The sequence below is a fragment of the Anabrus simplex genome, chromosome 7 (assembly GCF_040414725.1).
Source record: "Anabrus simplex isolate iqAnaSimp1 chromosome 7, ASM4041472v1, whole genome shotgun sequence".
Lineage (NCBI taxonomy): Eukaryota > Metazoa > Arthropoda > Insecta > Orthoptera > Tettigoniidae > Anabrus > Anabrus simplex.
The window spans coordinates 342,110,133-342,136,979 of NC_090271.1; the positions used below are offsets into that span (position 1 = coordinate 342,110,133).

At 37.8% G+C, this 26,847-nt stretch overlaps 1 protein-coding gene across 3 annotated transcripts in view; it reads right to left on the reverse strand.

Annotated features, from left to right (window-relative positions):
* LOC136877636 (serine/Arginine-related protein 53) overlaps positions 1-26,847 on the reverse strand; it is a 66,814-nt gene that overhangs the window by 31,244 nt on the left and 8,723 nt on the right. For all 3 annotated transcript variants that reach the window (XM_067151827.2, XM_067151829.2, XM_067151828.1), the window contains exons 2-3: positions 15,298-15,387; positions 15,087-15,206 (exon numbers count right to left, since the gene is read on the reverse strand). In XM_067151827.2, the coding sequence (XP_067007928.1) occupies positions 15,087-15,206; positions 15,298-15,380 (203 nt within the window). In that variant the 5' untranslated portion in view covers positions 15,381-15,387. The remainder of the gene's footprint in view (positions 1-15,086; positions 15,207-15,297; positions 15,388-26,847) is intronic.

The following is a 26,847-nucleotide window of genomic DNA, read 5'->3' on the forward strand; positions in this document are numbered from 1 at the left end:
CGTCTATATCAATCATCAAAGCATGCAAATGATTCAGTAGTTTAGCACAGCTTTGAACTTATAAAACATCCATATGAAAAGTAAAAACGCCGCTTCTGTGTGTGTGTGGGCTCCATGTCTTAACTGGCCAGCATAATCAACACAACGTTTATTTCAAGGAGAAGATATTGAAAAGGTCTCACCGAGAAAAGATCCTTCTCGCTCGTGACACAGGGAGCTGCCCTCTGTCGACAGAAGGTTGAAATACATAAACTATTGGAACAGTCAGATACCTATACTTGGAGACATTGGTAAAATCAAATTAGAAACCATGCTACACTAGCATGTTTCACAGGGGAACAGCTCCTCGACACCTGTACTGCGGGACGGAGACAAGCTGGCGGCAGCTCAATTATGCTCTGGGGAACATTCATGTTGACATCCATGGGTCCAGTGGAGCTTGTGCAAGGCACCATGACGGCCAAGAACTATAGTATACCGGTTGTAGACCATGTACACCCCTCCACGAGGACCATATTTCCCAATGGCAGTGGCACTTTTCAACAAGATAATGCGCCATGTCACAATGCCAGGAGTGTGATGGAGAGGTTCAAGGAACACAGTGACGACTTGCAATTGATGTGCTGGTCCCCCAACTCGCCAGATCTTAACCCCATCGAACACATTTCGGATGTGATTGAACGCGGCACCAGAGCTCATTGCCCCCCTCCCCGGAATTTATGGGAGTTAGGTGACTTGTGTGTGCAGATGTGGTGTCAACTGCCTCCAGTGACGTAACAAAGCCTCATTCCTTCCATGCCAAGACGCGTCGCCGCTATTATCTGTGCCAAAGGTGGACATACCAGCTATTAGGTAGGTGGTCATAATGTTCTGGCTGATCAGAGTACATACAGTTAAACGTCATTAAACCATTTTCTCGCTTAACACATTGTAAATTCAAAGCCAGAATTATTATCGTAGTTAAATACATATAAAAACACTTCGCTTAACACATCACAAATTAAAGGAGAGTACAACTGATCCACCTTATATCAATATAAAATGTGTTGCTAATACAAAATCACAAATTTTTATTAGGTACCGGTTTTGATGTCTTTGGACACCATCATCAGCCATAATAGGTCAAATGAACAAAGATATATATTACTAGCAGAAGTACCTGTTCTTCGTACGGGTTATCAGAAACTGGCTTTAGTTACTCATACTATCGGTGTGACTGACTTCATTAGATATTTATATCACTGGTGTATTTACTTAAGTACGTAGAAATTATTTGTCATGTTTGGAATCATAGTGTATCTTCTTCTTCTTTTCTTTATGGGGGCCTCGAAATATTAGTTCCTAATTAGTGTCGACTTCTAAGATCTTTTGCTACCATGTTTTTCCTTCATTCACACCTAGATATACCTGCTCCCTTCACAAAGCTGCCGGTTTAGTGGTAGAATACTTTCGCCAGATAGAACCACAAATATAAATGTTATTGAATGTATTTGTTTGATCTGACATTTCGTAACTATTACAATTGATCAAGGAAATACGCGATGCATAAAAGAAACTACTATAATTATCGAGAATTATAATTCTCGGGGCTTGTCACTCATGTCGCACATCATATAATGAATCTGAATATAAATGTTGATAAATTTTTTCAAGTCCTGGCAAATCTTGACAATTATGTAAAGTATATAGGTAGGTTGTTTTTAAGGTTAGAATGATCGTAAAAGTGGACCAAAATATCGGCACTAATAACATCAGTGATCCTACTACTCCATTATTTGATAGAAAATAGTTTAAACTATAGGTAACAGACTCCACAAAATGCTGAAACCTCAGCCAGTACGTAAAAACGGAGGCTCATCGGCAACCGCTCGTCGCTGTACTACGGAGATCTCCGGGGCTATTGTTTTTATACATCATTCCCTTTCCGTCCCCGCCCAAAGGAGTGCTATGAGCGTCTTACACAACAGTTTATTTTTTCCAGATAGTAAGTCATATGTGTATCAATTTTGGTTGGCAGCTATGCCCAAACGTACATGCAAAATCTCGCTGCTGTAGAATCCTGGAGCTGACGTTGCAAACGGCCGTTCGTTTCTTTATCCGATTCCTACCGCAGAGCAGGGGTAGTGTGGTTCCAATTTCTCCATAGCGGTTGGTTTTATGGCCTTAAAACATGGTTTTCTGGTCTGAAGTTTTGTTCTTTGCATCAAGGGGCTTAAAAGGAGCTTTGTCTCGTCCTTGTACGACAAATTCGATTTCGCCTATATTAGCCTATTATTTTAATATTTTTATATCTCACCCCCCCCCCCCCCATCGAATTCTTTTGAAAATAAAATACAGCCCATGTTACTCAGTGGCAATGTAGCTTTCTATAGGTGAAGTAATTTTTAAAATCGGTTCAGTAGTTGTCGAGTCTATCTGTTACAAACAAATATACATATTTTTCCTCTTTATAATATTAGTAGCCTCCGTGGCGCAGACGGCAGCGCGTCGGCCTCTCACCGCTGGATACCGTGGTTCAAATCCCGGTGACTCCATGTGAGATTTGTGCTGGACAAAGCGGAGGCGGGACAGGTTTTTCTCCAGGTATTCCGGTTTTCCCTGTCATCTTTCATTCCAGCAACACTCTCCATTATCATTTCATAACATTTATCACTCATTAATAAATACCTTGGGAGTGGTGACCCCATTGTAATAACAGCCTATATATGTTTCATTCATTACATCCCTGACCCGGTCAATGATTGGAAAACAGGTTGTAGGTTTTCATTTTCATATAATATTAGTATAGAAGTATAAATTACATCCCTACACATACGGTTGCCATCAGGAAGGGCATCCAGCTGTAAAACAGGGTCAAATGCACATATGCGACACAGTTCGCACCTGCAACCCCACAGGTGTGGGTAAAGCGATAGAAGAAGAAACTCATTTTTAAAATTCACCCGCTTTTTTGTTCTCTTCACCCCCTTAAGTGGCTTTTCCAAAAAGAGTCTGTTCATTTTTAAAGGAGATTCGAAGTACCAATATTAATGTCTGTAACATCTTCATTTTTTGAGATATATGTATCCTCATATAAATAATTCAACTCCTTTCTCACTTCTTTCAACCCCCCCCCCCCCCCCTTAAGTGGATTTTCTGAAAACGAATATTTGTGTTCTTTTATTTTTAAGGGGGATTCCAAATATCAATTTTCATGTCTGTAACATGTTCGGTTTTCGTGATTTATTGTAGATAATTTCGCTGCTGTAGAATCCTGGAGCTGACGTTGCCATAGTTATGGAAGTTCATTACTTTATCCGATTCCTAGAGCAGGGGTAGTGTGGTGCCAATATCTCTGTAACAGTTGGTTTTAGGGCCTTAAAACATGGCTTTCGGGCCCGTAGGGCTTACCGAGTTTTGTTGTTTGCGTCAAGAGGATTAAATTGAGCTTTGTCTCGTCCTTATACGACAAATTCGATATTTTTCCTATATTAGCCTATTATTTTTATACACGCCCCCCACCTCGAATTGTTTTGAAAATAAAATGCAGCCCATGTTACCCACTAGCAATGTAGCTTTCTGTAGGTGAAGTAATTTTGAAAATCGGTTCAGTAGTTTTTGAGTCTATTCGTTACAAACAAATTTTTCCTCATTATAATATTAGTATAGATAATACAAAGTATAGACCATTAATAATAAAAAGACACTAATTGTATGAAATATACAATGTGATGGTGCTTAAAAGTCATGCTTACAAAATTACAAGTTAGGGACTTGAAGGTCGAATAATAAAATAGAAGTGAATAATATTAACAAATGGTTTAAAAAGTCTTTGACACTATGTAATGCCTAAAAGTCTTGTGCGTGGCGTGAATAAACACTGGATGAATGTTGACATCTAAAAGCTGACGTAAAATATTGTTCCTCTGTTGATAATACGTAACTTAGTAGTGGCTTGTAGTATCAGTTTTTATAAGGTGAACAATAAATTATGAAGTACTTAAGCAAGTGGATCGTGTTAACGACATTGACAGAAGTAGAAAGTTCTTGATCTAATGCGGGACCTTGATCGGCCTGTTTGTATGGAGAACAACAATACTTCTGTCAACGTTGTTAACACGATCCACTTGCTTAATTACTTCATAATTTATTGTTCACCTTATGAAAACTGATACTATAAGCCACTACTAAGTTACGTATTATCAACAGAGGAACAATATTTTACGTCAGCTTTTAGATGTCAACATTCATCCAGTGTTTATTCACGCCACGCACAAGACTTTTAGGCATTACATAGTGTCAAAGACTTTTAAAACCATTTGTTAATATTTTCACTTCTATTTTATTATTCGACCTTCAAGTCCCTAACTTGTAATTTTGTAAGCATGACTTTTAAGCACCATCACATTGTATATTTCATACAATTAGTGTCTTTTTATTATTAATGGTCTATATTTTATATTATAATATCCATATATACATACGTATTTGTTCATTTGACCTATTGTAGCTGATGATGGTGTCCAAAGACATCGAAACCGGTACCTAACAAAAATGTTTGATTTTGTATTAGCAACACATTTTGTATTGATATAAGGTGGATATTGTATGTTAATCTCCTTTCAATACGGACCAAAGATGTTTTTAATATTAAAAGCATCACAAAATGTTGCTATTAGCACTTAGTTCTTTGACATCCCTTGTGAATGGAATGTGGAGGCAGGTCAGAGAAAGTTGTGTAATAACAGGAATCTGAACTTCACACGGTAAATTACACCTTCAGTTTTGCTTGCAGATCAGCATTTTGAACCAGTGAACCTGCTTATGCTTGTGTTGAGCTGTACACTGAAGGAGAGTGAATATTGTTCTGCCGTGCGATAGCCTATGTACAGATTACGAACATAATTTTGAGAAGTTGAACAGCACGGTGATATCCTAGTTGTGGATAAGTAAAAAGTCGTGAAATTGCTCATTAATGAAACCAAAATTAAAATCCTTCAGGTACTGGACAGGCATTAGCATCTTAAATACATAGAGTTGGTGCGAATATTAAACCTCGCTAACATAAAAATAATGCACACTATAGTTTTCTAACTGAGTCGCCTAAAAGCAAAACGGATAAAGTCCACTCCAGCACATTTTGAGAAAATGGCAAAAAACCACTACCACCTTCCATTAAGGCAGTTGCTTACAAAAATTAAGCATAAAATCACAAAAAAATTCACTGATTATTAGAGCAAGTAATAATACTCGTAGTATTATTATTTAGACTGTTATTGTTGTTTTAAAAGTGGACTTTATTGATTTTGCTTCTAAGAAGTGGACTTTATTCATTTTGCATGTTAGCAGTATGGATTTTACTCGTTTTGCTATTATTTATTAAAAGCACAAAATACAAGAAGACATAATATCCATGTTTCATTCACTATGGTTTAAGAGTGCCCTGGGTAGATATGTAAACACACAGTTCAGGAGCTTCCTCTTTTGCACTGCAAAGTTCATTAGGAGCATTTTTGTTGACGACTGATGACACTCCCAAGAGTCGAAGAAGTCAACGTAGAATTTTAGTGATGGGCTCAACTTCCAGTCAGAGCCAAAGTGCAATTCAAGAAACCTTTTCACATCTGACACTTTATTCTTGTTGACTGAAGTAGTGTTCTTTATAACAGGTGAAGGGTTTATAGCTAACACATTCTTCTTACTTTTCATCAGGGATCTGTAGGTTCCAGTTCTATGATAGTAAAACGGCTCCCCATCCACAAGGACCATGTGATGAGACGTTTTTAATCGTCTGAAAAAGTAGCACTTGCAAGGCATGCATTTAAAGTGCCATTGTTGAATAGGTTTCATGTGCTCTGTTGCCTCTTGTTTCCAGTTAAATATATTCATGTCAATCCTTGGTTGACGAATGGTTAAAAATCTTTCAATGATGTTAATGTAGGTTTGTGAATCTTCGATTCTTCTCTCTTCTTGAATTTTTTTCAGAGCGACCGAATACCCGATCAGGGGGAATGAAGGAATGACCTCTTACTGGAAACATTAACTGTACCTCCTCTTCGTCTCTTGGTGCTTACAGAAGCCACCTTCGGAGCATAGCTATCATCGTCCTATCGTCAACATTAGTGTGTTCTCTTGTGCGAAAGCTCTCTTAGTCGCACTGAGATTGACTCTTTCCTTTCTCACCTTTGATGGAGACACTACAGAAGGTGATAGTTCCATTTTCAAAAATGGAAATCAGGCAATCTCTGATATAAAACTAGGAATAAAGCACTAGTAGAAAGCATGCAGCTTTAGCATAATCGTAGCTATGTTATATGTTGTTGTCATATGCCATAGAAGTCAGGTTCTGGTTGGTTGAAGTGCCCTTTACTCATTTTGCTTTTAAAACGCAGTGGACTTTATCCGTTTTGCATCTAACCTGAGTTTTTAAAGGGGAAATACTTAAGGATGTTATGGATTTTGCTAGTATATTATTTCATGCTTCAGTAGACACATCTTTTACCGATATATTTCTACCATTATCTCATTTTTTGTAAAAAGTGGACTTTATCCGTTTTGCTTTTAGGCGACTCAATTATTCAATACTAAGTTGTATTTACAATATTTACATCACATGGGACTAGTTTTCAACCCTACTCGGGGTCATCATCGGCCATATTAAAACATACACAAAAGTTCATAACCCTTAATATTAAACCTCGGCCCTTCAATTCAAGTTTGTCCGAACCAATGCCCGTGTATTGCTAAAGTGTTGCCACATTTAAAACGGCAACCAAAATAATTCTCTCACAGATCGAAGAGTGCACATTCCAAAGTAATTCATGGTCGAAGAGTGTGACCTGCAATAATACGGGCCCTAAAGCAAATGTCTCATGTTTTCCACACATTTTAATACACTGTGCATAAGTCCCAGTGGTCTGTCATGTTCTTCACAACTTTTAATACTTTCCTCTGATCTTCAGAAATAGTAGATACATCTTTAACTGCACCCTTGTATGCACACATAATAAGAAACAACGTTAGGTTCAATGGTCCACCCAATCAATACACCTCACTTTACAAGTGAAAACTATTTAATATAGCAACATATTAAGTAAACATATACTGGAACAGGTTTCATCTCATTTGAGACTTCATCAGCCGTAATGTCTCGTAGTAGATTACAAATCTCATTGTTGCCGTCTAGTAATTGAAAAAATGGAAGAACCCATGTCCTTTAAGAACTATTTGAGAATACACTAAAGATAAAATATACACATTATTTACAAAAAATTGTCCTCACTCCTTGCAAAATGTTTTTATATCCTTCAATGTTAAAATTTGAAACATGACATGTCAAACTTGATGTCTCGTAACAGAATACAAAGCTCATTGTTGCTGTCTAGCAATTCAAAAGCGGAACAACCCACGTCCTTTATGAACTGTTAAGAATAAATAAAGACAAATAGACACATTATTTACAATAAAATAGTTCAACACTTCTTGCAAAAAAATCTTTCTTCGATGTTAAATTTTGAATGAAAATATTACATGCAGTGTTGGTAGTGCTGACTGAGGGAGAGTGGGACCAAATCCACATCGGAATATTTAAAAGCTCTTAACTCATATGGAAAATTTCTTTCAAAAAATAACCTATATCTGGCAGAAGGAATCTGATGTTTCTGAGATAGCCCGTTGTATGGCAAAGATCAGCGCTGCATGACCACCATATTGATGGCTTAATTCTTACGAATATTCCTTTTTTTTTTTCAAGGTCTGGAAAGAAATAGATATAAAAATGTTTAAAACCCTCAGAAATTTAAGAAATGAATTTCCGTCATGAATGCGTGACGTAAAAGCTTACCATCAAATTTGGTGAAACTCACTATAGCTGCTTCACAACTGAGCCTCGCTCTGACTTGCTTTTCATCACGCTCCTGCACATGTTATAATTAGAGCCGCGAAAGGTTATCCGCATCCGCAAAATGATTATCCGCTGATATGGTAAATATTTAACTACAGTATACTGCACCCAAGGTATTGGAACAAATAGATCTGTTAACATAATACAATAGGCCTGACACCTGGCACGAGACCGCCAGTCACAGGTTTATCAGGGATTTTCTCTTGCGACAACTACCGACGTATTGATATTTGTTGCTTCCTTCCAATAACTGCGGGCAGGAGCCAGTTAGGCTTACTTCAGTTTTACGGCTTTTCGGTCTCAAGGCTCTGTATATATCACTATTCTCCCATACCAATGTCACGGGATGCCTAACCATAAGCAAAAATAAGAGTATACCTAAGTGAAAATAAATAAACGCCATCATTCAGAAATTATCAGCAAAATTATCCACACTGCCATACAGTTTGTATCCGCCAAGACAGATATCCGCATCCGTGCAGGGCTCTAGTTATAATTATGTTTCCTCTCACCCGGCGGAACTTGGCTAGGAGCAGTAGGGGGAGGAGCAGTGCTATTTAGTAGGGGAAGGGGAAATAGCTCGGCCTATAGGTAGAGCGGGAGGGTGGGATGTTTGTTTTAGAGGAGGTGACTTCAAATTATTAACTTTTCGTGATGATAAAAGCGACGGTATCTGTTCATATAAGTTTTTTTGTTCTCTTGTATGTTACTCAAATTGTCGTTTGCGTTAATACTCTGGTCCAAACCTATATAAATATTTTCGTAATTGCTCATCAGGTTCCATTTGCTCACTTTTTTGTAAATGGTCAAGTCTCTATTTATATCAGTATATTGATGACCAGTACCCCCCATATGGGCACTCATAGCAGAATACTTCTTGTGTCTGTTGGCATTGATATGTTCGAGATATCTAGTTTGAAAACTCCTACCCGTTTGCCCCACGTACGTGACAAAATATTGATCGCACTTAAGTTTATAGATTCCCGAATCTAAGAAATTCTCTTTATTGTAATTTACACTATTATGGTTATAAAATATATGACAGTCGTGTTTCTTAAATAATTTTGTGATTTGAAAAATCCCTGGGTTTGTAAATGTAAAAGTCGCATACACTGAACTCTAGATTCACAATTAAGTATTTATTTATTTTCCACCTAGTCGATACAATGATTGCTTAAGGCAATTTTTAATGGTCAAAAGTGGTACATGTTTCGTATATTACCAACATCTTCAGCCACATAACACTGTTTAGATGAAAAATATATAAAATTGACAAAGTAATGCTTTTTTAAGGACACTTCCTCTAAAGCATTACTTTGTCAATTTTATATATTTTTCATCTAAACAGTGTTATGTGGCTGAAGATGTTGATAATATACGAAACATGTACCACTTTTGACCATTAAAAATTGCCTTAAGCAATCATTGTATCGACTAGGTGGAAAATAAATAAATACTTAATTGTGAATCTATTGAAGTGCGATACGGACCATGAAGCTGATTTTATGTAATACACTGAACTCTTGCGATTCACTGGTGTTAGTCTTATGTTGTTCTTTCTTTTTACTTTACTTATAATTTTATTAATGGTATTAACACTGAGCCCATTCATAATGGCTATCTTCTGTATATACCGCAATTCTTTTCCTCTTTCCGTATGAGATAACGGTAAACTGAAGGCTCGATAAACCATACTGAAATAAGCCACCCTCATTTTTAATGCTATCCTCTCGATATACTTTATAAGAGAACTTACCAGGTTCCCTCTTAACGGTCACATCCAAGAAATTTAAAGCATTGTCCTTCTTGTTTTCAAGTGTAAATTTTATTCTTTCATCTAATGAATTTTGAATGTAAAATAGTTGTTATTTGTGCCAAACTAGAATTTTCATGAATTGTTCAATCTCTAACTTCCCTAGGTGACCTTGACTAGTTAAATTTGTTCTAATAATATCTATTGTTTTACTGACCAGGATATTTGCACACATATTAGTTATGTCATACAAACATAAGTAATGATGTGGGAGAAGTCTGAAATTTTCCAAACTTTTACAGAAATCTACTAAATTTCTTATTATTGACTTATTGCGAAACCTATAGTTGTTAGAAAGAAATCTGCGTATAAATTTGGATATTTTATACGTAGGAGTGTTCTTACAGTTAATAATAGGTCTAAAAGGTACTCCTACTTCATGGATTTTTGGCAGCGCACTAGCCGTAGGTAGGGGTTCATACTCATCATCTTCTGAATTTTGTCTTCATTGAGTATGACCATAGAATTTTTCAATAAAGATATTAAACTTTTTTCTATCCTAGGTGTGGGGTCTTTATTGATTCTGGAAAACAACTCGTAAGAGAAAAGCTTTTCTGTTTTTTCAATGTAATCTTTTCTATCCAATATGACCGGACAATTACCTTTATCTGCCTTGGTCTCGATAACGTCATTGTCTTTAAGTTTATACCTAAGATCCTTGTTACATCTTACCTTGCCTAATGGAATATTGGTTTTAAGCTGACTAACCGAGGGATTCGTACCTAAGATCGTCTTGAGAGTCCACAGGAAGTTTATGGATATTAGTTTCTGCTTCGGCGATAGTTGTAAAACTTGGCCAATTAAATTTAGGTCCTCTATTAAGAATGTCTAATTCTTGGTCTGTGAAATGGATTCCAGAGAGGTTTTTCACCAAATTGGCTGAACTTAACTTGTCTTAACCGTTATTCCAGATTTTCTATTATTATTATTAAGAATTTCCGTATCATATTTCGCCCTTTTAGATTATCTAATTTCTTGTCCAACGTGGCTTGTTTCTTACTTAAGATACATTTAATTTTATTTGCAATATGACATTGGAATTAATTCCATTCCAGAGGGACCAGCCATAGATGAGCCAAATATAACTTTTCATTTAAAAAGGATTTCTTTCTGTAAAGAAATTCAATGGGCCGATTGCAGAAACGGCATTTAGACTATGTCTACGGTTGAACAATGCCTAAGTATGGCTGCCGCATTGCAGAGACGTTATTTATCACTTAGACACTGTCTAAAACCGATGTCCAACCGGTCATGTTTAAACACTGCCGAGAGCACTGTTTAACCTCAAATGACAGGAGTGAATAGGGCCTAACAATCAGAGGTTATGTACCGTGAAATACGTAATTTGTATTATGATGTTGAGACGATTCCGGGAAGAAAGGTTAGTCCGACGGCCTCTCTGTGGGACGCCCGCTGCTAAATCGCAGCAATTCGTTTGACATGCACGGGGAGATAATCATAAAATAAGGTTTCGCTTTACGAGAGACTTGTTTCTTGAGACTGACAAAGTGACAGTCCGGTAACTGTTAACTTGAATAAATTCTTGGCAATCGATATATTTTATTATATACATGGGGTACTTTCCATGGAATTATAGGTCACTTCAACTACATACATATCACAATTACGTGTCCCGATCGTCTGAGGGCTGTCACATACATCAACCGGGAGAGGTTCACTTATATTTGCTGCCAAGTAAACACACATAATAGTGAAAACTAAAAAGTAGGTTGTATGGGATTTATATACATATATATAATCGCATAGGTTTTCGGCAACTATCAGACAGAAAAAGGCAAGTGGTGGTGATAATCGTTTAAAGAGGACTGGGGAAGAAGTGATGTGGCCATAATAACAGCCCTAGTATTTGCCTGGTGTAAAAATAGGGAAACAATGGAAAACAATCTTCACGGCTGCCGATGATGCGTTTCGAATCTACGATCTCCAGAATGCAAGCTATATGGCCCATACAACACACTCGGTTACACACTACATTACTCTGTTCTACTGTATTTATGAGTAAATTACACTCACTGTAACAATGAAAGCGTAAGCTACACTTCCCCGTACGGTGGCGTGTCGCTTTAGTGTCGATAATATTATGAGATTTAATTTGCACCCAAAGCGATACTCTTATCTGTGGGCAAGTCATGCTCAGCCATATTTGAGTAATGTGTAGGAAGACAAACAGCTGACTGGCGTTCGGCGCGCGCACCGACGAATTTCATTGGTTGCGACAAGCAAAGAGTTGCATGAAAGATACTTCTGTCTCCATTTTCAAACCAAAATTGAAACTTTAAGGGATGTCTAGTTAAACATCGACTGAACATTGTTTATGCAATGGAAGATCGTGAATGATTTAGACGTTGTTTAGGTAGACGATGTCTAAGGCTTAAAACTAGTCATCGTTTCTGCAATCGGCCCAATCTCTTTCCTTAACTACAAGTGGTTGACCTTGTTTTGAATCAAAAGGTAAAATTGAGCTGATATATTTTTTTCTTTGGGAAGGTTTTAAAAATTTGGGAATTATTTTGTTTCCTAGACATTCTTTTAAAAACGCAATGGGCCAATTGCAGAAATAGCGTTTAGACGATGTCTAGCTCTGGCTGCCGCATTGCAGAGACGTTATTTATCACTTGAACACTGTCTAAAACCGATGTTCAACCGCCCATATATAAACACTGCCGAGAACAAACCTCAAATGAGAGGAGTGAATCACAATCAGAGGTTATGTACCATGAAACATGTCATTTGTATTATCATGTTGAGACAATTCCAGGAAGAAAGCTTAGTTCGATGGCCTTTCTGTGGGTCGCCTGCTGCGAAATAGCAGCAATTCATTTGACATGTACGGGGAGGTAGAGCTTAAAATAAGATTTTGCTTTTCAAGAGACTTCTTTCTTAAGAATGACAAAGGGATAGTCTAGTAAAAGTCAACTTGAATAAAATTACTGGCAACCGATATATTTTATTATACATGGGGTAATTTCCATGGAATTATAGGTCACTTCGACTACACACGTCAGTATTACTTGTCCCAATCGTCAGAGGGCTGTCACATACATCAACCGGGAGGGATTCACTTATATTTACTGCCAAGTAAACTCACATAATAATGAATACTAAAAAGTAGGTTGTATATGGTTTATATATATATATATAAAATCGTTGCGCTAATTCAGATAAGTTTTCGGCAACTGTGAGACAGGAAAAGGCAAGTGAAACTTTAAACGATGTCTAGTTAAACATTGGCTGAATATTGTTTATGCAATGGAAGATCGTCCTCGATTTAGACGTTGTTTAGGTATCAAGGGTTATGAATTTCATGTTGTTGGTCCATATTGAACTGAGAATAACATATGAACAGTAACACAGTAAAGGTTTCCACCTATTCAATACTAATATGTATTTGCAATATTATTTAAAAAAAAAGAGAGTATCACTTTTTACTCTCTAGACTTTGTACATACTTGTATATATGTTTATATGTGTTATTTTACATTGTATTCTTTAGTACGAGGACTACTGATATCCATGAGTTTATATTTTTACAACACTAAGAACCCCACTTGTACTTTGTTCCGAACTTCTTTGTATATATATTCCTCGTATTATTATTAATTACTACTCACGTGTACCATACTAACATTTCTCATCTCAATACCACACTTCACTTTATAAATTATTACAGTTAAAAATAACATGTTTTAGGATTCGACAAAACTTATGTATGCTTTAATATGGCTGATGATGACCCCTAGGTGGGTTGAATATTGCAAATACATATTAGTATTGAATAGGTGGAAACCTTTACTGTGTTACTATTCATATGTTGTTTAGGTAGACGTTGTCTAGTCACCATTTCTGCAATTGGCCCACTACGTCCTGAATTAAAGCTGACAGCTACGTGACCCAAACCCCACAGTAGCAAATTAAAAAAATATAAACAAAATTTGATGATCATGATGATGCTTGATGTTTAAAGGGGCCTAACATCGAGGTCATCGGCCACTAATGGTACGAAATGGAATGACAAATTAAAAGTCCAAAATTCTCCACTGACCAGAATTCAAAACGTGAGGACGAAGAATGAATGGATGGATATGAATTTAAAACAATCAGAGGATGCGACCCGCAATGCCTTACATTCACAGAAGCTGACGGAAAATAACAGGATTACTGACCAAGGGACTGCTGCTGTAGCATAACACTGAATCGATGATGTTTGCAGTCTAAAGGGGGTTCAAAATCCAAGTTATCAGCCCCTCGTAACGGTACTTATCGCTAGGAAAGTAGAGCCATGGTATGTGTCATGTTGCGGTACTAATCAAAAGTAGCAGAGACTCGCGATATTCCACACATTATGGTACTACTCACAGCTTATGAAATACGACATATAATACAGACCTATGGTTTTTCTCACTTTGCGGCGCCATTTACAGGCAACGCAAATCTATGGTGTTCATCACATAAGAGTACTAACCACACGGACCTGCACTATCCTGTGGTGTTCCTCATATAGTGGGTACTAATCATAGGCAAGGCAGAACCATGGTAGCTATCATCTCATGGTCCTGCTCATATGGTGGTACTAATCACAGGTACTGCAAAAGCCGACCACACGGTGCTCCTGTGTGCTACTAATCACAAACCTATTTGGTACCTAATATAGTGGTACTACACGCAAGTAAAAACGACCCATGGTGTTCTCCGCATGGTGGTACTAATCACACGTATTTTCATGGTTCCAACACAATCATCCCTTGGTCGCCCCTTTTAGTCACCTCTTACGACAGGCAGAGGATACCGTGAGTGTATTCTTCGTCTGCGTCCCCCACCCACAGGGGGGTGTGTGTTTGGTCTGTGAGAGGTATTTTATTTCCCTCAAGTCCGCCAGCAAGCCGGTTAGGACCCCCGTATCCGCCACCTGGGACGCGCCACGTGGAAGTATCACCTCTCCCCCTGCTACGCCAGCATAGCAGGTTCGTGGTAAAAAAAAAATTATAAATTAATATGCAAAGTAAAGAAATTCTCTAGGAAATCCAAAGAAAATAAGTGTATAATCCACACTGGATTGAAGCTTATACAAAACGTTTTACTGCATCACATTATTTAGCCAAACAGGTAGTTGGGGTGCACGTCTTAAATTATGTACAGTTTGTCTAAATACTGCATAATTATATAGGTTTTTTCAGTGTTTCTACACATTATTCTACACCTGCTTCATGAACTACTGTCTTGTTTGACGTAACATACAGGGAAGCTCAAGAGAGAATATGAAGAAATCTCTCCAACAATATCAAGGAAGAATACAATCCTCAGCAATGAGGGAGCAAAGACATCACCTCCCCACTTACACACAGTGAACTAATACAAAGGATAAGCACCCACCTAGACTTACTATACTTATCCCTGCTTCTTGAACGATGTCCTTTGCTTCGTTTATGTTTATAGGATCTCTTCTTGGATGAATAGTGACTATCACTGCTCGAAGAAGATGAACTCCTCGACCTATTAAAACAATACAGGTAGGTAAGTGTAATATATATATATATAAAATGAGTATCACTAGCACAAAATTATAATTAACCTGATCACTAACCTTCCCTTCCTACTGGAAGTTTTCTTTCTCCTGTAACGATCATCTGCTCGACTAGATTCAGAATCGCTTGAATATCTGCTCATTGATTACCTAAAACAAAAATTAGAGAGCACATAAAATTTAAACAACCATTACATACAACAGAGATTTATTCTTTTACACCGGTTCCTAATACTGTTAATGTTCTGTATTCAGTCAGAGCTGCACGGTTGAACTCACACCACCACAAAATACAAAAATTTATTCATTATTACTTCAGCATGAGCTGTCTCTCTCACAGGAGCCTCACCGGCTAGCTTCAGGCAACTTTGTCACCGATATCAACTAAGTAATACAAGAATGTTACGTTAGTATGGTGCCGGTTTCATTCTTAACACTTATGACGATCTCTGACCAGCGAAGTAAGTCATCCACGTGAACGAAGACATTTGGACTATGGAAGCAGACGATAAGCTTTTTTTGGTAATTGCTTTACGTCACACCGGCACAGATAGGTCTTATGGCGACGATGGGATAGGAAAGGCCTAGGAGTTGGAAGGAAGCAGCCGTGGCCTTAATTCAGGTACAGCCCCAGTATTTGCCTGGTGTGAAAATGGGAAACCACGGAAAACCATATTCAGGGCTGCGAACCTACTATCTCCCAAATACTGGATACTGGCCGCACTTAAGCGACTGCAGCTATCGAGCTCGGTGACGATAAGCTTGAAGAACCCGTTTTTATGATGTTTTGTTTATGCTCATGTCCAGAGATCTTGAAAGTACTGAGACAGACAATCAGCTGTGAATCTGTCACCTACAGTAAATAATATTTACTTTGACAATGAACAAGAATCTTTCATTTAAACTGGAAGAACATGTAAACTTTCATTAATTAAATCTGTATCCCAAACCAATATATTAATAACTGTGAATAATTAAAGGTCTGGGAATGAAGTGCTACAGTCTAGGTTATATTCACGATGGATGAAATGGTGGTTTAGGAAAAGGTGCCTAAAATGTATTTCTTTAAATACCTATGTTACTGGTCGTATCGGAAAGTATTATTATTCATTTATTAAAAATAATTAATTAATTTTTTTAGAGCAGTGGCGAATCTTAAAAGGGATAAGGTGATACAACAGACCTATAGGGACTCAATCGGAACCTTCAGTAATCACATGACAACGTGAAACATACAAATGATAGGCGATATTACTTCTCATTCTCTCATTCTTATTCTCGTTACTACTACTACTACTATTACTTGGAACACCTTCCCAGCAGGCAGCAGAGCGCTACTTCTCACTAGGACGGCACGCAAGGCAGACATTCTACGGATTTAAAACTTACGTACAATTCGTACAATTTCAGTTCAACACATGGTATGTGTGAATATTTTTTTTTTGCTAGTGGCTTTACGTCGCACCGACACAGATAGGTCTTATGGCGACGATGGGATAGGAAAGGCCTAGGAGTTGGAAGGAAGCGGCTGTGGCCTTAATTAAGGTACAGCTCGTGCATTTGCCTGGTGTGAAAATGGGAAACCACGGAAAACCATCTTCAGGGTTGCTGACAGTGGGATTCGAACCCACTATCTCCCGGATGCGAGAACACGGCCATGTGCCTCTAACATATGGTTGTGTGAATTCTGAACACAGTTAAAGTCTTTCTTTCAAGTTTCAGATACTGCAAGAAGGAGACTACATCACATTATGAAGAGGATCACGGCATTTTTCACCCTTTTCAACGTGGGATTAGCCGGAATTAAAATGGATATTCTAATCAGCATGACCATTTAAATGGAGAGCCAGCCCCGACATCAACCAGAATGTGAAGAATAACAACATTATCAACCCAGAGTATCTACAGGTTCCAGTCAACTAATAAGTCAACTCATTAATTTTATTTATATTTTGTAAATTTGTAGATTTGAGCATTCGTTCAGTTTTCTTAACATTAGGTAACATAACCTCATGACTGAGAATTATTGCCATAGTTTATGATTTTACAAAAGTAAAAATGAAGTGTATCCTCCTAATTCAATACATCATATAATTCCATCTTTAGATGGAGGAATCAAATTCAAACATGTTTCAGCTCGTTTGGCCATCTTCAGTGAAAAAAGGGGAGCGGTTGAACTAATTTACATAATACAAGCTAAAAATGTGCCAAAAAACGTAATGAAGGATCAAATAAAAAAAACAAAAGAGAGACATGACCGAAATAAAAACAACCCAATATACATTATTTACATATGTGAAGCAAAAAACAACTCACTGCGTAAAAATTAAGTGAAAACAGGGGGTAATACAAAATATAGTTGAATCTAAAAACTGTGTTACCTAAGAAGAAAAGAAATGAAAACAAATGATATAGATGGAAACGAACAATAAGTGCACATAGCAAGGTTGCAGACCTCTTAGTTTACAAAATTTGGTTATTAACAATTCAAAACAGGATGAAATCACTGTGTCGAAAACTCAGGTCGAAATTCTGCCTTTGTAGAAACACCATCACAGCGAATGGCTAGGAGCGGAGTGGGAGCAAAAAAGTTTGAGAAACCAACCCCGAGATAACGTGCAGGCAAAATGCACGTGACAAATGATGGAAAGACGACGATGAAATTTAAAACTTTAGAACAGCAGCATTCTCAATATCTTCTCAATCTAGCGGTCCCGTTCTCGATTATAGTTTCAAAATGTTGGCTGGTTTGTTTGCCTTATTTTAAAAGGTCGGGAGGGCCGCGACAAGAATTGAGAAGCTGTGTTAGAGCAGATGACAGATGCATGGTAAACTGTAAGTGACCTAGTGGAAACTGTCAATGAAGTTCCAATCTGTAATGGAAAAAATGAGGTTGTGTGAGAAACTTGGGCTGATAAGTAAGAAGGGTAAAATGGGTGTGTTGTTTTTATTTCCATCATGTCTCTCTCTTGTTTTTTATTTGTTCCTTCATTATGTTTTTTGACACATTTTTAGCTTGTATTATGTAAATTAGTTCAATCCCTCCCCCGTTTTCACTGAAGATGGCTCAAACGAGCCGAAACATGTTTGAATTTGATTCCTCCATCTAATGATGGAATTATGTGATGTATTGAATTACGAGGATACACTTAATTTTACCTTTGTAAAGTGAAAACCGTCAATATGGAATGATTCTAATATCTTGTAATAGTGTATGATGTTAAGATTCATCCCATGTTTACAGTTAGTACAATCAGATCATTCTGCGCTTGAGCTCAGACTTCATATTTCCCGTGTTCCTCGCTTACCACAGACTACAAAATCCTTATTCGTTTGGGCAAAAGCATACTTTCCCCATCTGCGAAATATCTTATCCCGCTGTCCGTGGAACTTGCTCGAATCCTGTCCATCTCTTGATGCCGCAGTTGACTTGTTTTATGACTTACTGCACAGCGCTCTTAAGGACGCCGTACCTTCCCGCGTAATGAAGACTAGGCGTCTTCCCTCTTGGTATGATTCCGAACTTACTGACAAAATGCGGGCAAAGGAAAGAGCAAGGAAACGAGCTGCAAGGTCTTCACTTCCTTCAGATTACATCGAATTTGCAGCGCTAAGAAAGGAATACGAACAAATGCAGCAGAGAAAGTACAAGGATTATGTCGGGTCTGTTGAGGAAGATATTATCAGACATCCACAAAGATTTTGGAAATTTGTTAATTGCAAATCAAAATCTAGGCGGCTACCATCTATGATGATTAATGAAGACCAGGAAATTAGCTCATTGAAAGAAATTCTGGATAATTTTGCCGACACTTTCAAAACGTTCCATCCACCCAGTGTTCCTTGTAATTCTCACCCCGAACAATTCGGGGAAATTCATTTATCATCAGTAGTAACTTCGGCATCGGAAGTCTGCAACATCTTGAAGTCGATGGATACGAAGAAGTCTTGTGGTCCAGATCAAATTCCAGGAATTGTGTTACGTGAGTGTGCTGAGGAGCTGGCAACCCCACTAGCTGCGATAATCAACTGGTCTCTTCGTACAGGCAATTTCCCGTCCGAATGGAAGAAAGGATATGTTATTCCAGTTTTTAAGAAAGGTGACAGATCTTTATTTGTCAATTACAGACCAGGAGTTCTTCTTTCACTCATTTCCAAAATAGCAGAAAGAGTCGTATACAAAGCCGTGTACAGTGCAGTCAGTGGTTTAATTAATATTAACCAGCATGGTTTTGTCCAGAAACGCTCAACTACCACCAATCTTGCTGTGTACTCCCACTTCATATCTAGCGCTCTGGACAATTGCAAGCAGGTTGATGCCGTGTACACGGACTTTTCCAAGGCTTTCGACTCAGTGCAGCATAATGCTCTTCTGACTAAGTTGTCAGCATATGGCATTCATGGAAGCTTGCTTGAATGGTTTAAATGCTATCTTTACGAAAGAAGGTATTCAGTAAAATAAGAGGGTATCATTTATCGCCCTTATCAGCCTATGTCTGGCATCCCACAAGGTTCACTACTGGGACCTTTATGTTTTCTTCTATTTGTTAATGATCTACCATCACAAATCCATTCGAGCAACTACCTACTCCATGCTGATGACCTTAAAATCTACAGGGTAATTGAAAAGATGAGTGACTGTGAATTGTTACAGTCTGACATAAATAATATTAGTGATTGGTGCAAAAAGTGGCATTTAACCCTAAATATTTCAAAGTGCAGTGCAATATCCTTCACGAGAAAAATGCAAGTTAATGTATTCAATTATCATGCAGGGGATCAAGAAGTGAAGCGTGTTAATAAAATTAACGATCTTGGTATTATTTTTAGTAATCAAAATGGTCTATCTTTCAATGAGCATGTGTTAAATATCGTTAACAAGGCATTTAAAACGTTAGGCTTCCTCAAAAGAAATTGCAAGTGTTTTAAATCTGTTGTTCCATTGAAAACCCTGTATTTTTCGCTTATACGATCTCGTCTAGAGTACTGCTCTGAAGTGTGGATCCCCTCACATCAATACTTAGTTAATGCCTTAGAGCGAGTACAGATCAGATTCTCAAAATGGATCAATAAAAAGTGTTTGGGTATCAAGCTGTCATCGACAGATTATGATTTGTTTTGTACAAACATGTGTATTGAGTTGCTTAGGACAAGGCGCATGTATGTCAACGCACGTTTCATACACAAATGTATTGGTAATTTCCTTGACTGTCCCAATTTACTCCAGTTGCTACCAATTCATGTTCCTTCTTGCAATACCCGACAGGCTGTCACCATTCACTTACCCAGGTGCAGAACAGAATCACACAGGAACTCTTGGTTTATGCAGGCCCTAAGATCCCTGAACGAAATTAGCGCGATAGTGGATATATTTCACTCGTCAGCCAGTGAAATTCGCAGACATCTTATGGACGCTTCATACACAGAGTGTTCCTTGTATCTTGTTCTGCGCATTTGGTAACTGAAAGTTATACTTCACTCCTTTGGTCATTCCAAATATAGAAACACTTTTCTGTTTCATGTCTTTTATTTTCCTTCCTTACGTGTTTTGTAAATATGTATATATTATATATTGCTTAGTTATAATTAGTGGTAGTAGTAAGTTCTGTTAATATTGTTATTATTTGAATGTATTATATCATCTGTAATTGGAGAATCGATAACTCTGTTGATGATAAATAAACAAATCAAATCAAATCAAATCACCCAGAACAAATCAAGCTGCTTTTCTTTGGATTTTTTCCCAGTCCTTGAATCAATTAATTCTGGTGAGGGTCCCATACACTGGGACCATACTCTAGTTGGGGTCTTACCAGAGACTTTATTGCCCTCTCCTTTACATCCTTACTACAACCCCTAAATACCCTCATAACCATGTGCAGAAATCTGTTCCCCTTTATTTACAATCCCATTTACGTGATTACCCCAATAAAGATCTTTCCTTATATTAACAATGATCCCCAACGGGAACTTTCACCCCATCAACGCAGTAATTAAAACTGAGAGGACTTTTCCTATTTGTGAAAGGCTCAATCTGACTTTTAACCCCATTTGTCATCATACCATTGACTACTGTCCCGGTCACAACATTATCGAGGTCATTTTGGAGTTGCTCACAATCTTGTAACTTATTTATTACTCTGTACAGAATAACATCATCAGCAAGAAGCCTTATCTCTAATTCCACTTCTTTACACATATCATTGATATATATAAGAAAACATAAAGGTTGAATAATACTGCCTTGAGGAATTCCCCTCATAATTATTACAGGGACAGATAAAGATTTGCCTACTCTAATTCACTGGGTTCTATTTTCTAGAAATATAGCCACCCATTTAGTCACTCTTTTGTCAAGTCCAACTGCACTCATTTTTGCCAGCAGTCCCATGATCTACCCTATCAAATGCCTTAGATAGGTCAATCGCGATACAGTCCAAATGACATCGTGAATCCAAGATATCTGCTATATATAGCTGGAATCTTACAAGTTGAGCTTCAGTGGCATAACCTTTCCTAAACCTAAACTGCCTTCTATCAAACCAGTTATTAATTTTGCAAACATGTGTAATATAATCAGAAAGAATAATCTTACATGCAATGCATGTCAAACTTACGGGCCTGTAATTTTCAGCTTTATGTCTATCACCCTTTCCTTTATACGCAGGGCTTACTATAGCAACTCTCCATTCATTTGGTATTGCTCCTTCATGCAAACAATAATCATATAACTTAATCACTTCTGATATGATACTATAGCCCAAACCCATTGTGTTGTATATTCCCTGAAACATTATCAATTCCAGCTGCTTTTCTAGTTTTCAACTTTTGTATCTTACTGTAGATGTCATTGTTATCATAGGTCAATTTTAATACTTCTTTAGTATTAGTCACCCCTTTATCTGGACATTATCCTTATAACCAACAATCTTTACATACTCCTGACTGAATACTTCTAACTTTTGAAGATCCTTGCATACACACTTCCCCTGTACATTAATGATTCCTGGAATAACCTTCTTGGAACCTGTTTCTTTCTGCCTTGAAGTACCTATACATACTCTTCCATTTTTCACTAAAATTTGTATGACCACCACTTATGCTTGCCATCATGTTATCCTTAGCTGACTTCTTTGCTATATTCAATTTCCTAGTAAGTTCCTTCAACCAAGATTAAACTTAGAAATTCGGAGGGACCCAGAGAAATAACCACAGGCTCTGCATGTCTCCCATATGACTCAACTAATCTTCCCCCATCAGAAGAAATTGAGAATCTAATTTGCAATGCAAAGAGGAAAGGCAAACACCTAGTCCTTGGAGCAGATGCAAATTTACAGCATGGGGCAACACGAACTGCAATGCAAGAAGTGAATCTTTACTAGAGTTTATTACTGGAACTGAGTTGACAATACTAAACCTAGGAAACAAGCCTACATTTATAAATCAAAATCGTAGGGAGGTAATAGACATTACACTAAGCACTACACATATTGCAAACTTTATTAAAGACTGAAAGGTGCTAGAGGAACCATCATTGGCAGACCACCAGCACATACAATTTGCAACAGATGCGAGACTATGTGGGACTGAGATGTACAGAGATCCAAAAAGAACTAACTGGGATAGATACAGAGAAGTTCTAGGGAAGGCTGTACAAAAATTTCCAACTAACATGAGAGAACAGAAAGAATTGGATGAGTCAGTGGAACTATTAAAGAGGCCATTATAGACTCATTCTATGACAACTGTCCTCTCAAAGAAAAGAAACCGTCGGCAGCCCTGAAGATGGTTTTCCGTGTTTTCCCATTTTCACACCAGGCAAATGCTGGGGCTGTACCTTAATTAAGGCCATGGCCACTTCCTTCCCACTCCCAGCCCTTCCCTGTCTCATCGTCGCCATAAGACCTATCTGTGTCGGTGCGACGTAAAGCAACTAGCAAAAAAAAAAAAAAACCACACACCAAAAAAGTAAGGTGGTGGAACATCAAACTAGCCAAAATGAATAAAGAGGTTAGGATGTTGTACAGAATAACATCTAGAAATGGTATGTGGGACATATATCATAGGAAACTCACTGAGTATAATCTAGAGATACGGAAAGCAAAAAGAAAATCTTGGGGACTGTTCTGTACGAAAGTAGAATCACACACTGAAACAGCAAGGCTCCAGAAGGTTCTGAAAGCAACCCATATAAATTAAGTTGGGACACTAGAGAAACCAGACGGGTAATTAACCAGACAGGGAAGGACAAGCTGGAGATACTAATGATGTGTCACTTTCCTGAGTATGAGGAGATGACAGAAGAAGAAACAGTTGGAACAGAGACCAGAGCTCGAAGAGCAGATTGGAACTGTGCCAACAGAATAATAAAACATAACAATGTAAAATGGCCAATTGTCAAGTTTCATCCTATAAAGACTCCGGGGCCAGATGAGATACTTCTGATACTCCTACAGGAAGGACGGGAGATACTCGTCAATGCCCTGACGGACCTTTTCACAGTTAGTCTAGCTTTAGGGTACGTGCCGAAATTATGGTCTGAAGCTAAAGCAGTATTCATACTTAAGCCTGGAAAGGCAAACTATCCCCAAGCCAAAGCATACAAACCATTATGTTTAACCTCTTTCATGCTGAAAACAATGAAAATTCTGGATAAATATATCACAAGAACAGTGCAACCAAACTCAATGTTACATGAAAATCAGTTTGCATACAGACCTGGCAGATTCACTGAAGTAGCACTCCACCCGTTGGTTTGTAAACTAGAGGAAAGCCTAGAATATAAAGAAATTGCACTGGTGGCATTTCTAGATATAGAAGGAGCCTTCAGCAATACAACCTATGACTCTATGATCAAAGCATTGGAAAACAGCAAGGTGAGTAAAACTGTCGTCAAATGGATTAAATTCATGTTAGACAGAAGGAAGATAAAAGCAACCCTGTTTGAAGAAACGCTGACGGTTAGGGCCACCCGAGACTGTGCTGAGAGAGGAGTTCTTTCGCCTCTGCTGTGGAATCACGTAGCTATGCTCAACGAACACGGTTTTTATACACAAAGATACGCAGATGACCTAGTGATTGTGGTACGAGGTAAGGTGATGAGTGTTATCCAGGACCTCATGCAAAGATCACTTAACCGTGTGGAGAGCTGGTGTCGGGAAGAACAACTATCAGTCAGCCCGAAAAGATAACTCTGGTCCCTTTTACAAGAAGGAGAAAATTAGAGGGAAAGAGATCACTGAAGCTCTTTGGACAAGATATATATACAGAAGAACAGGCACTGCACCTAGGTGTAGTGTTAGATAAAAATCTAACCTGGAATCCACATACAGAAAGGAACATAACCTGAGCCAAGAACTTGATGTATGCATGTAAAAGAGCCGTCAGGAAGACGTGGGGCCTAAGACCATCAATGGTAATGTGGATATACACAATGATCATTAGACCATTGATGGCCTATGCGGCAATCATCTGGTGGCAGAAAATTAAGTCAAGGAAAAGTCAGAAGTAGACTAAATAGCTACAGATAATGGCATGCATAGCCATAATTGGGGCTATGAGAACTATGCCGACAGAAGCCTTGAATATTTTACTAGACCTCCCATCACTATGTAATTTCATAAAAGGACAGGCTAGAATGAGTTCATATAGATTGGTACAATCAGAGTGCTGGAATGCACAAAGACCCAATTTACGACACTGTAAAATGAACAGAGTAATAACCGAGGAAGTTCTACGTGCCTTCTGATCATATGATACCAAAGTACAACTTTGAAAAACTCTTTGAGACCCAGATAATAAAAAAAGAAGACTGCGATATCAACAAATGGAATACTGAAAAAGAAGATATAGCGCAGTGGACTGATGGCTCAAAGAATGTGGATGGCACAGGAGGAGGATCAACGGGGGAAGACCTGAGAAATCAATCCAGATGAGCCTGGGCAAGCACACTAGAGTCTTTCAAGCTGAAGTGATAGTTATCACAACATATCTTGAATGAAATCTAAAAATGAACTATAGGAATAAGAACATTTTCATTTTTACGGACAGCCAGGCGGCTATTAAGGCACTAGAAGCAGTCCGGATAACATCCAAAATTGTCTGGTATTGCCATTCACTTCTCCTGAAGCTCTCAAAGTACAACATTGTCAAAATAATATGGGTACCAGTGCATGCAGATATAGAAGGAAATGAAAAGGCAGATAAACTGGCCAGGAAAGGGGCAGAAACATATTTTGTAGGCCCAGAACCTGTATGCGGGATTTCCTATGGACAAGCCTGAAACTACATAGGAAAATGGGTACAAAAGAAACAAATGGAGGACTGGAAAAATACTCCAGGATGCAGGCTTGCAAAGGAACTGACAAAAGGACCAAACAAGAAGCATACTAAAGAACTGTTAAAACTCAGCCGAGAAAATACAAGATTGGTCGTAGGGCTGTTGACAGGACACTGCCATCTAAAAACACCTACATAGAATTGGACTAATAAGAGACAATATATGTAGAAAATGCAATGAAGCAGAGGAATCAGCTGAACACATACTTTTTGAATGTGAGGCGCTGGGTAGAATCAGACTCTCCACTCTAGGACTATCAAGTGAGGAGAGAGAAAATGCAAGAAGACCCAAAAGAACAACCTGCTGATTAGGAACTAATATTCAGAGGCCCCATGAAGAAAATAATAAGAAGAAGAAGTTCCTCCATTTTCTCCTTACTTCCACAGCCATTTCTAAATCTATTTATTTCCAACCTGCACCTCCTTCGTAGTCTCTTTACTGCTCTGTTATAATATAGTGGATCTTTACCATTCCTTACCAGAGCTGGCAGAAGTACTTTGTCTGCTTTATCACATTTTACATAGTTGGTCGTAAATGCTCTTAATAATGATGAAACTGTGATAGGACTATTTCTTGACCTTTCAAAGGCATTTGATACTGCTGATCATGAAATATTGTTGCACAAATTATATCAGATTAGAGTTAGAGGAATTGTTAATGACTGGTTTAGATCATATCTGGATAAACAATCCCAGTTTGTTGAAATTACACATTGTAACAGTAAAGGGCATAATGAGACATATCACTCTCAGGTAAAAAAGCACAGACTTAGGTATACCGCAGGGTAGTATTTTGGGGCCTGTTCTTTTCTTGATCTATGTGAATGATCTTCCTCACAATAATCAAGTAGAAACAGCAGTTCTGTATGCTGATGATACAAACATAATTATTAATAATCCTGACCCTACGACTATAGAAACTACAGCAAATACAGTCCTGTCTAGGTTAGAATCATGGTTCAGGAAAAACAAATTAACATTGAACTTTAAAAAGACCCAATACATGGAATTCAAGGCATCTAACTACCATGACAAAACTGCAAAAAAACACAACCTTATATTAAATGCAAATGCAATTGAAAATACGTTGACCACAAAATTTTTAGGTGTCCATATAGATGAAAAATTAAGATGGGATTGTCATATAAAAAAAATAGGGAAGTCTCTGAGTTCTGTTTGTTTTGCCTTAAAGATTTTGTCTAATAGTTGTAGTGAAGAATATGTTAGAATAGCATATTTTGGATATTTCCATTCAGTCATCACTTATGCTAT